This window comes from Gastrolobium bilobum, unplaced genomic scaffold (genome assembly GCF_033153095.1).
Source record: "Gastrolobium bilobum isolate Gb01-03AN ecotype WA unplaced genomic scaffold, APGP_CSIRO_Gbil_v1 utg47784, whole genome shotgun sequence".
Classification (NCBI taxonomy): domain Eukaryota; kingdom Viridiplantae; phylum Streptophyta; class Magnoliopsida; order Fabales; family Fabaceae; genus Gastrolobium; species Gastrolobium bilobum.
In genome coordinates this window covers 33,745-48,138 of record NW_026899196.1, presented here as the reverse complement: position 1 = coordinate 48,138, position 14,394 = coordinate 33,745, and the positions used below count along the sequence as shown (strand labels likewise).

General features: G+C 40.2%; 1 protein-coding gene across 1 annotated transcript; it reads left to right on the top strand.

Moving 5' to 3' along the window:
• The first annotated feature begins 13,528 nt into the window (after positions 1 to 13,528).
• LOC133288151 (E3 ubiquitin-protein ligase SIS3-like) lies at positions 13,529 to 13,972 on the top strand. The gene has a single exon (XM_061485849.1). It carries the CDS (start codon positions 13,529 to 13,531, stop codon positions 13,970 to 13,972), a length of 444 nt encoding a protein of 147 aa, XP_061341833.1.
• Positions 13,973 to 14,394: the final 422 nt, after the last annotated feature.

Here is a 14,394-nt window from a genome sequence, read left to right as displayed (position 1 = left end):
TATTGGTCCAAATCAGATTGTGATACTGCTGTGTGTGGACCTTGAGCTGTGTGGACTCTTGGTATTGGATTGTTAGCTTGCAAGGTAAGCTTTCATTTCCTCGGTTTAGCCATTGTTGGTTCCACCATGTCCCATGGGGGTATAGTTATATGCATGATGTTGTTTTCATGATATATTGATTTGTTGAAAGGCTGTTGAGCTGTTATATGCGAGTGCCTTTATGATATGCATGTGGTGTTCCAACTATACGGTAAGCCTGAGTATGTAGTACATACAAGAGGGTGAGGCTGTGGGTGAGGTGCAAGCGATGTTCCTTGTACTAACTGTAGGTAATAGATGTATTCCTGCATTTCTCTGGCCAGTAGAATAGTGATAACACACATGGCATAAATATCTGTTGCACTGCATAGTTTTGGAACTTATATTGTAATTACTGCTTTTGAACTTATATTGCACATGTAAGTGAGCTTGGGGTGGAAGATTCTTGAAGACATCTTGTCTTACTGAGATTTCTTGTTAAGAGATCTCACCCCACGTTTGGGGACGCTTATTTCAGGTTTAGGTAACGCAGGGGTTGAGACCTCTAGTGGCAGGAGGCCAGAGCTGAGTTAGATATTGCTGTTAATTGTTGACATGTTGGATGCTGGATATGCCTATTGCTTTTATGCTTTTAGCTTCAGTTATTATTATATTGTTGCTGTTGAGACTGTTGTTGGGCTTTGTTGCCTTATTTGGTGAGCATGGGGTTTGTCCATGCCACATTGATTGACGATGTCTTGTTTTTAGTTGTGAGTTGTAATAATGTATCGGGATTATTGTCCATGCTACGTGATGTAGTCCTGTGACAGAGATACTCACTTTATTTATATATTGAGGTATTTCAGTTAGCTGTCTTTGCAATTTACATACAGGCGATGTTTTTATATAAATGATTAAGTAATCAACTTGGCTGAGTATAATGACGTCATAATTGAACTAAAGAAAAAGTTATTCCGCATTTTAATTAAGCGTGACTTAATACGATGACATGTTAACAAACCGGGTATACACGGGGAGTTACATTTTATGGTATCAGAGCACTTTCTAGGGGAAAAGACTGTATGTGTTGCAATAACTTAGGATTCTTTGCTGTGTGTCTATCTTGTGTTCTCTCTATTTGGTTTTACTCTGATAATGCATATGTGACCACATTGTGTGGGCCTGATCAACTCATTCTTTGTGTAAGGAGGAACCAAGGTACTAGTGAGGGTCAACCCGACCCAATCCTGACTACATTGGCTGAGATGCAGGAGGCCGCTAGGTTGGCCAACGTGGCAATGATGGACGCTGCTCGTGAGGCGAACCAAAAGGCCATGGAGGATGCTCTTGAGGCGATTCATTTGGCGAACATGACCATGATGAGGGTCATTTTAGAGGAGATGAGAGCTGGTCCTGCTATTGGTCAGTTCCCACCGCCACCGCCGCCGCCGCCGCCTCCACCTAGTCTGCAGGACGAGAGCCAGAGCCAGGTTGAGGGCACTGGTCAGTTGACTGGGTGATGAAACCCTTTGTGGAGCCTGCTGAAGGTAGAGATGTCATTGATCGCCGGCTTAATGCTTTTCGCAAGCATAAGCCACCTTCCTTTGATGGGTCTTATGATCCTATTGCTGCAGCTAGATGGCTTCAGGCGCTGGACAAGATTTTCCGGGTCATGCAGTGTACTGACCTGCAGAAGCTGATGTTTGCTACTTATATGCTGGAGGGCGATGCCCATGAGTGGTGGATGAACACCTCTCATGCTTTTGAGATGCAGGGTCATGTTATGACATGGCCATTCTTCAAGGATTGCTTTCTGGGTCGGTACTTCTCTTATGATGCCTAGGAGAGGAAGCAGGGGGAGTTCGACAGGTTGGTTTAGGGCTTGTTGTCTATTGGCGAGTACCTGGCCAAGTTCAATGAGCTGGTTAAGTTCGCTCATTTCCGGATGGAGAGGCCTACTCCAGTCTTCTTGGCTGCTAAGTTCTGCAGGGGACTTAAAGAGGATATTGCTGGTTACCTCGCTGGTTCTGCTTTGGGAGACTTCAGGACACTGGTGCAATAGTGTCGGGACATCGAGGACTTCTGCAATTCGAGTAAGGCCAAGAGGGCCAAGATTGCGCAGACGAAGGGAACTAGTAGTTCCACTTCTTAGAGGGACAGAAAGTTTGGGAACAAAGGCAAAGGGAAGCAGTTTGCGGCTAGGCAAGCGCCTGGTCAGTTTAAGAGGACTTCCGCTCAGGGGAGTATAGCGAGACCTCCTGCTCCCAGGTGTTCGGGATGTGGGAAGACTCATTTTGGGTCGTGTTCTTCAGGCCAGTTGATTTGCTTTCAGTGTGGCAAGGAGGGCCACTACTCCAGAGATTGTCCGTTGTCGACGGCGAGAGCTGCAGCAGTTCTGGAAGCTCCATTGCAGATGGTTCCCCTTCCACCACCACCAGCACCTACAGTGCCACCTGCTTCTGGACGCGTGTACACCTTAGATCGGCAACAGTCGGACAGAGCTCCGAACCTTGTCAGAGGTACTGTTACCATAGGTTGATCATTTGTTAATGTCTTGTTTGACTCCGGGGCTACGCATTCCTTTATTGCTACCCCGATTGCTGTGAGGCTTGAGTTGCCCATGTCTGTGCTTTCTCCACAGTTGTGGGTGACCACCGCCACCGGAGAAAGTGTTATTCTACCACTGTTCATCGCGATGTGGCGTTTCAATGGGATGGGCGTGACTTCTCGGTGGATCTGATAGGATTGCCGGTGGCCAACCTAGAGATTATTCTGGGCATGGATTGGTTGTCCAAGAATTGTGTGATGATTGACTGTTGTGCCAAGCGAGTGGTGATGTCTTCGTGTGATTCGTTGCTGCAGGCTAGGAGAGCCTTGAGAGCAAGGGCATATGGTTATGTCATGTTGAAAGGTTTAGTGAGTAGGACACAGGAGCATATCACTGGCATTCCTGTGGTGAGGGAATTCCTCGAGGTGTTTCCTGAGGAGATTCCTGATTTTCCACCACAGAGAGAGATAGAGTTCTCCATAGATTTGTTGCTTGGTGTGGGGCCGATTTCATTAGCTTCATATCGGATGTCGCCACCGGAGTTGGTGGAGCTGAAGAAGCACATTGAGGATCTTTCAGAGAAAGATTTCATCCGACCGAGCGTGTCTCCTTGGGGAGCGCCGGTCATCTTTGTGAAGAAGAAAGATGGGACAATGCGATTGTGCACCGACTACAGGCAGCTTAACAAGGTGACAATCAAGAACAAGTATCCCCTTCCGGGTATTGATGATTTGCTGGATCAGCTCAGGGGTGCTTGTGTGTATTCAAAGATTGATATCCGGTCCGAATACCATCAAATTCGAGTGAAGCCGGAGGATGTCCCTAAGACCGCGTTTCGTTCGAGATACGATCACTTTGAGTATTTGGTGATTCCTTTTGGACTCACAAATGCACCCGCAGTGTTCATGGATTACATGAATCGGATTTTCCAGCTGTACCTGGATAAGTGCGTGATCGTCTTCATTGACGATATTTTGATTTACTCCAAGACGGAGGAGGAGCATGATGAGCATCTGAGAATTGTGCTGCAATTGCTGAAAGAGAAGAAGCTGTATGCGAATTCTTCCAAGTGCGAGTTTTGGCTCAGGTCCGTGAAGTTCCTTGGGCATGTAATTTCTGCTGAGGGAATTGCAGTGGATCCCAACAAGATAGAGGCAGTGATTGATTGGGCGAGGCCTAAAACTGTTTCTGAAGTTAGGAGTTTCTTGGGTTTGGCTAGGTACTACAAGAGGTTCATTGAGGGATTCTCCAAGATGGTCTTGCCGTTGACTCGCCTTAATCGTAAGGAGACTCCATTTGTGTGGACTCACGAGTGTGAGGAATGCTTTCAGGAGTTAAAGGAGAGATTGATTATCGTACCTGTGTTGATCCTTCCTGATCTTGATGAGCAGTTTGAGCTTTACTGTGATGCTTCAGGAAAGAGGATGTGCTGTGTTTTGATGCAGACTGGTAGAGTTGTTGCTTATGCTTCGAGGCAGTTGAAGCCCCACGAGGAGAACTACCCGACTCATGACTTGGATTTGGAGACCATTGTTTTTGCTTTCAAGATTTGGCGGCATTATCTTTTTGGTTTGAAGTTTATGGTGTTCAGCGACCACAAGTGTTTGAAGTATTTTTTCGACCAGAAAGAGCTGAACATGAGGCAGAGGATATGGATGGAGTTCCTAAAGGATTACGACTTTGAGCTTTAGGTACCATCCTGGCAAGGCCAATATGGTAGCAGATGCTTTGAGCTGGAAATCCGGGAGCTTATCCAGTTTGTTGCTTTGTAATTTTGATGTGGTGGAAAAGTTCTGAAATTTGGCAGTGACCTATCCGAGTAGGGGTGCACTTTTCGAGATGGAAGTAGCAGATGTTGTGAATGAGCTGCTACAGAAGATCAAGGAAGCACAAGTGCAGAGAGAATGCCTAGACTACGTGAAGAACCAAGACGGTGTGTCTTGGAATGAGGATGGACTCCTGTTGTTTCAGAAGAGGATCGTGGTTCCTCGAGGTCCGTTGACCGTAAAGGTTATGGCAGAGGCCCATAAGGGCCAATTCTCTATCCACCCTGGTGCTACAAAGATGTATCAAGACCTGAGGAAGAACTTCTGGTGGCCGGGTATGAAGAATGATGTTGCCATTTTTGTGTCCAAATGTTTGATCTGCCAGAAGGTAAAGATTGAACACCAGAAGACATCTAGTAAGCTTCAACCTCTTGAGATTCAGGAATGGAAATAGGAGAGCATTTCCATGGACTTCGTTGTGGGTTTGCTTAAGACTCCGGCGGGTTGTGACTCTATCTGGGTCATTGTGGACAGACTGACGAAGTCTGCCCATTTTCTTCCAATGAAGGTGAGCTTCACTATAGAGCAGTTGGCCAAGCTTTATGTTCGCGAGATTGTGAGGCTTCATGGGGTGCCCGAGAGTATCATCAGTGATAGGGACCCGAAGTTCACATCTCGGTTCTGGGAGGCGTTGTAGGAGGCTTTCGGTACACAGTTGAGATTGAGTACCGCCTATCACCCTCAGACTGATGGACAGACTGAGAGGAACATCCAGACCTTGATGGACATGTTGCGGGCTTGCACGTTGGAGCAGGGCTCGGCATGGGATAGGTACCTTTCGTTGGTTGAGTTTTCTTACAACAACAGCTTTCATGCTAGCCTGGGCATGACGCCCTACGAGGAGGTGTCGGACTCCTACCTGCTGGTCTGAGGTTGGAGATAAGGAGCTTTTTGGCTTGGACTTTGTCCAAGATACCACCCAGCAGATCCAGATGATCAGAGAGAAGCTGAAGTAGGCGCAGAATCGCTAGAAGAGTTACTACGATGTCAAGCATCGTCCACTGGAGTTCAGTGAGGGTGAGCACGTGTTTGTGAGACTTTCACCTGCCACCGGTGTTGGACGTGCACTCGGAGTGAGGAAGCTGAGCCCGCGGTTTATTGGGCCATACCAGATCCTTGGTACGGTAGGACCTGTTGCCTACCGGCTTGCCTTGCCTCCGAACGTGGCAAACATCCACGACGTGTTTCACGTGTCTCAGCTTTTGAAGTATGTAGGGGATCCTTCGCACGTGGTGCAACCGGATGAGATGGAGGTTCGGGAGAACTTGAGAACTCCCGTCGGACCACTCAAGATTCTCGATCGTGGCGAGAAGCAGCTGAGGAGCAAGACCATTCTGATGGTCAAAGTGCAGTGGACCGGAAGAACTTTTGAGGAGTGTACTTGGGTGCGAGAGCACGAGCTTCTCCGGCAGTACCCCGAGTTTCGGGACATGTATGTTTCTGATTTTGAGGACAAAATCCTAAAAAGGTGGGGTGAATGTAAGAACCTGCACCGTTAATTAAGGAAGTTAATTAATTAATTATGAGGAATTAGGAAAAAATTCCATAATTAACCCTAATAATTATTATAAGGCTTAAATAAATATAGAAAGTGGTTAATAATGCTGAAAGTCACTTTACAGACGAAAAGTGCAGATACCGGTTCTGCTACTCGATATAAATGCGTACCGAAAAAGTAATCCGGAAATTTATAATAAGTGCATGAATATTTCTAGAATAATATATAGGACTTGTAAAACGAGTTTCAAGTTAATATAATGAGAACTGGTGCCAGAACTGATACTGGCTATGGAAAAGCGCGTACCGAAAAGGTGCTGCGAAAAATAAAATAAAAATATTATAAATCTTAGAAAAATGAGTAGGTTCAAAATCCTAAGTTTGGGATTAAAATGCTAAGCGTAGTTATTAATGATAATACTGTGCTTTAAGACTTAAGTGACTATAAATACATTAGTTGGCTCAAAACCCTAGGCCATAACAAATTTCCTAAGTGACCTTGGAGGCTGACCAGCCTTTGTGCACTATTCCATTACCTTCCTTCCTTCTTCTAGTGAGCCTTGAGTGCCATTTCTCAACTCTTCCTTCACCTAAACACCCCAATGGTTCTAAGTCCATTTTATCCACAAACAGAAGTTTATTACCACTTCTTAAACATAGATTAACAACCCTTAACTTGAACAATCAAAGTTCCTCTTTTTAAGGACTCACACAAGCTATGTTCATGAAATTTCAAAGGAAATGATCATGGGTTACCTTAAGGCTTGTGAAAACAGAAAAAAAAAAAAATTGTCTTTAATCTATCGTTGCCACCCTATAACTCTGACTCAACAAGACCACGAATTTGGTCTGCCCACAAGGTTCTTTCCTCCATAAAATGGCCTCTTGAAGCACCAAAGTGAGTGAAAATGGCCTTCACACTCTCAACCAAGAAGTCAGTAACTCAACCCCTATAAACAAAGTTCAGAACCTCTCAAGAAGTGGTTTTCCCCCTCACCAAGTCTGCTCTCAAGTGTTTACAAGATTACAGAGGAAGAATCAAGTAAAAAGGTTGTGTCTTTGGGATTTTCTTGGCAAAAAAGGCTATGGAATAGTGTGGGAGTATTTTGGTCAGCCATGAACAATGAAGAACACTACGTAGAGGCTGGTAGAAATCTGACCTAGGTTTGTGTGCATTTTCTATTTATAGTGCACACATTAAAACTAACAGTATTAGTTTAATTAGTTCCACTAATCAACTTTCTACCAATCTTTATATTCTGAACCTAGACATTTTTCGAGGAATTATGATATTTTTATTATAATTTTTCGAATACTTTGCCAATACGCATTTTATACATAGCTGGTATTAGTTCTGACATCACTGCTCATTATTTTTACCTCAAACTTAATATACTTGACCTAGATATTTTTCTAGGAATATTTGTATCTTTATTATAATTTTTCGAAATACTTCACTGGTACACGTTTATACTGTAACACCCTGTGTATACCCGGAATATTAATAATACATCGTATTAAGCGGTGCTTAATTAAAAATGCGGAATATTCTTTTTCTTTTCAATTATGATGTCATTATCAATTACCAACTTGATTACTTAATCAATTTCATAAAATAACGCCTGTATGTAAATTGCAATAAGACATATACTGAAATACCTCAATGTATAGATAAAGTGTGTATCTAAATCACGGCATTACATCGAGTAATCCGGACAATATCCCGATACATTATTACAACTCCAAAAGACTCAAAACATAACCAAGACATAACAATACTATGTGTCATGAACAATCCCCATGCTCACCAAATAAACATAGTAAACAACAAGTCTCAACATAAAACTCCACAAACGTAAACTGAAGCTATAAGCATAAACAACATGCAAATCCAGCATCCAATCATGGCAGCATAATATAACAGCAATCTAACTCAGCTCCGGCCTCCTGCCGCCTGAGGTCTCAACATTACCTGACCCTGAAATAAGCATTCCCCAAACGTGGGGTGAGATCTCTAAACTAGAAATCTCAGTAAGACAAGGGGTCCTCAAGGATCTTCCACCCCAAGCTCACTTATATGTGCAATATAAGTTCAAAAAGCATTTATATCATTATCAGTTCCAAAACTATGTAGTGCAACAGATATCTATGGCATGTGTGTAATCACTATCTACTGGCCAGAGAAATGTAGGAATACGTCTATTCCCTACATGTAGTACAAGGAACACCGCTTGCACCTCACCCACGGTCTCACCCTCTTGTATGTTCTACATACTCAGGCTTACCGTATAGGTGGAACACCTCCATGCATATCAACAAGGCACTAACATATAATAGCTCAACAACATTTCCAAAACATCAAAAGCATGTAACACAACATGCATATACCATATCCCCATGGGACATGGTGGAACCACAACATGGCTAAACCGAGGACACGAAAGCTTACCTCTAAGCTAACTATCCAAGCCAAGAGTCCACACAAGCTCAAAGTCCAAACACAGCAAATCACAATCTGTTTTAGACCAACAATTATATCAATATTCACATTCTAATATTTACAATGTTAAACTAGACATCTTGAGATTTCCAACGATATACTTTATGTCTCAATCGGAGTTGTATAACTCCGGTTATGATTTACGTAAGGTGACTACTGCAAACGGAATTTCCAGCAACCAAAACGCGACTTAAAATAGACACTGCGATCAAATCACTAATCCAATGGCTACTAAATTTTACAGAGTTGTAACCCTATGTGTTAGCTTCACATAGGTCCAAACCTCACTCAATTTAGAGCTCTGTAGCTCGAGATATCTCAATTTTACTAAACTAGGTCGTTGCTGACACATTTGCACAAAACTGGTTTCTGGTCATTTTCACAGGTGGTAATCGATTACCAAGTACTGGTAATCGATTACTGCACATGGTAACCGATTACCACCAGCAAGGTAATCGATTACCACGCGGGCAGAACAACATTATGCAGATTTTTTCTGCATAATCCGAAGCCAAATTGCCACCCTATGACCCAAGGTCCGGTCTTGACCCAAAACAGAAGTTCAATACCACATTTTAGACTTTGATTAACAACCTTAAGCTTGAATGATTAAAGTTAACTCATTTTATAACATAAACCAGCCATTTTCATGAAAATTCAAAGGAAAGTTCAAGGTATACCAATGGAGGTTCAAACTCAGCCACAAGGAAGGCTCTTGGAGCTCTCCAACAAGGTTCAAAGATTCTGACTTGAACACAAAACGAAAATGCCAACAAATCTTTGCCCTTTCTTCACAAAGGAAGCTCCTTGGAGCTCAAAATGCCATTACAATGGCTCAACAACTCCAACCTCCAAAGTTAGCACCAAAAGCACCCCAAAACAACCCACCAACTCAGAAACCAAGCCTCTTACACAACCCCAACACAACCACAAGGTGTTTACAAGGAAGAATCAAGAGAAAAGATGATCATTTGGTGGTTTCTCATGAAGAAATGGTGAAGACAAGCCAAAGAAGCACCAAGTCAGCAATGGAATAGTGTAAACTGATCAGCCCCCAAAGGTGTTCACGTAGGAATGAGGTTCTACGGTTTTGTGCCCACTTAATGAGTGTATTTATAGCCAAAACCCACTTAAACTCACAGTATTAACTTTAATTGCTACGCTTAGCATTTTAATCCCAAACTTTGGATTCTGAAACTACATAATTTTCTAAGATTTATCATATTTTTCTTATGATTTTCTGAGCAACTTTCCGGTACGCGCTTTTCAAAGCCAGTACCGGTTTCTAGCACCAGTTCTCATCATTTGGACCTGAAACTCGTTTTACAAGTCCTACATGTTATTCTAGTAATTATCATGTACTTACTTTAATTTTCCGGGATACTTTTTCGGTACGCATTTATACCGACTAGCAGAACCGGTATCTGCACTTTTCTTCCGAAAAGCGACTTTCAGCATTCTTAATCACTTATCATAATTATTAGGGTCAATTATGGAATCATTTCCTATTTTCACATAATTAATTAATTAAATACCTTAATTAACAGTGTGGGTTCTTACATATACCGTCAAGTAGAACCAGTATATGTACTTTTCATTAGAAAAGCGATTTAAGCATTATTTGACCTTCTCGATAATTATTCTAATCTTTTCATATTTATCGAAGGTCAATTATGGAATTATTTCCTAAAATCATAATTAATTTATTTAAATTCCTAATTTATCGGTGCGGGTTCTTACACCCCATTTATATACACTCCAAATCTGTTTGTTGTGATATAGGCCATAATGAATTCAACCATCCATGGAGGGAGCTGAATTTTGGTGATAACCTTATGAATGAAGGACTAATTAAGCTTATCGTAAGCTTTCTCTAAATCAATTTTAATAGTCATGGTGCCTTTCTTTCCCTTAAGCTTCGACATTAAGTGGACAACTTCTTTTTGCAATGATAATATTGTCCTGCAAGTTTCTATTAGGCACTAAACTGACTTGATTGGCAAAAATTAGAACCTCCATTGCCTCCTTAAGTCTCCCCACTATGAATTTACTCATACCCTTGTAGATTACATTACAAAAGGATATGGGTCTGAATTGAGACACATGTGTAGGCTGATTAGTCTTAGGGATAAGGGCTATTAATGTACCTTTTATATCTGCAATGGACTGCGGGTTCTCCAAAAAAGATTGAAAAACATTCCATACTTGGTCTCCTAGTAGATGCCAATTATTTTTGTAGCATCTAGATGGAAAGTAAACTGGCCCTTGCAAACCACAACCATCATTTTCTCATCTAACAAGCCCTTAGGCACCACAATTTTATTCTGATAATATAATAAACCTTGCTCATTCTAGGATATACCATTCTAACCCTAGATACTCAATGCAATTATATTGCACTTAAGTTTGCTCCTTAATTCTTGCCAGCAATCACTTGTAGACTTTCATTGTTTCAAATTCCAACAATTCTGCCTCTAAACAAAGCAAACAATTTCCTATCTCTGAAATTTTCAATCACATCATAATTTTCAATCATCATACTAGATTCAGGTTTTGGTTATTGCTGGTTGGGTGAGTGTCACCGTAGGTCCTCTTTTCTTGGTTTTGTACAAGATGAAGTTGCTTCATATCTCTGCCAAGGATGAGCTGATGGGTATGGATTTGACCCAACATGGTTTTGCCTATGCTCATGAGGTTGAGTCACACAAGAATGAGTTTCCTTTGTGGAAATTATCAATTTGGGATTGTGAATATGGGAGAAGCGATGGGATTGGGAATTGGAAGCTGAGACCAACAACTAGTCTTGGGAATATTCGACAACCATGTTTTTTTAGGACAAACCCTCCGTTGATATCAATATAGTCCTATCGAAAAGGTATATGGTTTACCTATCTATCTTTGGTTGGTTTCTCTAAAAAATGAACTCTTCAGTTGATTTCTTGGCATCATTAAATGCACACATCATCTTATATAGAGGAATTGTAAAGTACATAAACATAGGCTAACGAAATCAAAATGCACTTAATATAAATTTGAGTTAGGTACTCACTGTATGAGAAAGACAAGAACGTGCCATTTTTTGAAAAAGTTTGGATTATATAGATTCAAACATGCTTAAGTTAGCTACCGCCAAAATAAAAAGCAAATACTAATGGGCTGTTAAAAGATTTTGCGTTGAGCAATAGTGTAATGTACACTATAGACAATTAGTTTCTTAGGAATTTCAGGGTGATGTATTCAGTGATGAAATTATGAGTCACATCTTGGTATTAGTATTCAATTGTACTTCCTAATGGTCAAAACAGAATCTGCTTCGAGAGTATCTTCCAAAGAATTTCCATGAAGTTGGAAAGGCTTTTTTTTCCGTTCCTTCTTGTCTATAGTCTATTCTATGAGTTACTACGTGAGAGTTCATCTGCTCTGTGCTGACTGTGTCAGTAGGTTGATGTTGCATAGACAGTTATAGCTACTAATTAATCTTCAAATAATCAGCCTCAGCCCTGTATATATACCTCTTGCATGCACTAGTTCACCTTGGTGCCTGTCAATGTAAAGAGGAAAATATGATTTACTCGTAGATTATAATAGGCAGTAAAATCATTATGTCAATGTTTGTCACTTTCTGTTTTTCTTTTTCTTCTATATTTAGGGAGGATAATGTATCCTTTATAATTCTTCTTTGATTCAATAACTTTTTTCTTTTATAAAAAAAGATATTTAAGGGAATAAAACAGTACTGATTTCTTCTAATTACATAGTATATATTGATTCTCCTGATTATTTCATTGAATCAGTATTTTTTAATTTTACATTATTGCCACTTTCCTCTACCTTCTGTGACCGCCCTTCTCTAGTAACCAGCATTGCAACTGTCTCAACCAGTTCCTGACTTCCTTAAAGTTTGTGACCTTGTTGGTAATTATTCCTTTGTCTCTACAGGTTTGAGTAGATAATTTGCGCTGTATATTACATACTTTTTCTGATTCGGGGGGAGAAATGTATTGGAGTACCAATGTGGACCATGCACCAGAATTTACATATACTAATGTACATATCCTACAAAAAACAAGTCAATAGGAACAAAAATGTCTTAACGTCCTTCCTTCATTGAGCAGCTCTAGTTCCATTACAATTTTGTAAATGGGTAGCATTTGTTTGTACAACATTACTCTCTTAGATCTGAGCCCTGCTTATTCCAGCATATGAGGATCAGCACTTCAAAACTTGTAACTGCTCTTGCATTTTTTCCAAATATATATTTTTACTCAAATGTTTCTTAGCATAGTGGGGTTTATATTCAGTGGTAATTTTCTAATGAATAAAAAAAAAAAAATTAGATTTTGGGGATAATTTTAAATACTCAGTTGAAAATCTTAGTGTCAAGTAATGAGTTTGCTACTAATCTGAATATTTTGTGTTTTACATGGTAGTTATGTTTGTGTCATGTTCTCATCTGCAAGATTTGAAATCCTTGCATAGCATTTTCAATATCTTGTATGCATTTTGGCAATGATAACATTCTTTCTTGTTAATCAGGTAATAAGCTATGATAAAATTTGAAGCTATAGCTTTTACTTTTTCTTTGTTTTAATCATACGAAGGTTTTGATTACAGCTATGGAACTATAGCATTTTTACAGCTCCTGCCTGGTGGTAAGGTATGACGTCTGGTTTGCAATATTTGATTATCACTATTATTATTTTGGCTTTATATATTTTCTCTTCCAAACTTCCAATTAAGCAGGAAACTATTTTTCGTTATGCATAATAAATGCATATTTCGATTATGTCCTTTTTCAATAAAGAAATATAAAAGAGGCATTTAAATTTTTTAAAAAAAAACAGGAAAGAAAATAAAGAAAATCAGGAAGAGTAAATCTAATAAATGCAAATTAGGTTTTCAAACACGTTTAGGGTAATCCTGTTTCTTTAATTTGAATAAAGAAACATAACAAGTAGGAATTGAAACGGTAATAAAAAAACAGAATAATAATCCAGCTAATGAACATTGAATAACAACTAAGAAGTGAAGTCTATAAATTACCGCTTCATCTCGCCTCAAGTAAACTTTCCCACTTTCTCTACATATCTCTCTCTCTCTCTCTCTCTCTCTCTCTCTCTCTCTCTTTCTCGACCAAGAATGGCTTCTTTCTTAGTACCTTTTATGGGTTTGAATGCTCACCGAGAGGGGGTTCTTATGGACGACGTTTGGGTTCTTGATTCATCGGGCTTCACTTACACCAACAACATGCAAAGAAATATCAGAGATCGTGTGGCATTGGATTACAACCACAACATGCAGAACAATGAAACAGAAAGAGGCTATGTCTTTGATTCAGTCGACTTGCATAGTGGTGTTTCAAGTGAGGAGTCCACGACACAAGATTATTTTCAAAATCTTGAAGAGGACACGATTGAAGCAGAGTCTTCTTCCATCACAGATTGTTCTATTTGTCTCGTGGAGATTGGGTCAAGAGAAATAATTGGCTTGCCTTGCTCACACATGTTTCATCGGGATTGCATCGCTAAGTGGCTCAAGATTCGCGATACATGTCCTTTATGTAGATGCAATGTCAACGAATGATTTAAGTAAATACAATGTTGTATTTGCAATCTTTTCCTCAATTTCAGATGTTGTCACTCGTCTTTTTTGTTATTGTTCACTAGTTACTTTTCCTTTGTATTGTTCTGTAGTTAGGTTTCTTTGGAGTATTGGTCGGTTCCATGTATTTGTATTGTTTTCTTTGATTTAGTTGTAGAGGATGTGGCAATTGTAAAGATACGTTGTCTCTCTTTCGCGGTTCCACAATTGTAAAGATCAGATGTGTTTCTTTGTCAGAGATGAACAAGAGATTCGAATATCGTTGTTACATTGGTTCTTTCTTTCTTTTCTTTTCTTTTTCTTTTTTTAAGGATGTCTTACCGTCTTTCTTTGTAATATGCTATTTCTTCATTATTCCTTTTTCTATAAAAAGTAAAACAATTAGGCATGTTCACATTAGGATT

What these genes read in the sequence shown, in the direction of transcription:
- LOC133288151 (XM_061485849.1), top strand. Translation starts at nt 13,529, where the DNA reads ATGGCTTCTTTCTTAGTACCTTTTATGGGTTTGAATGCTCACCGAGAG.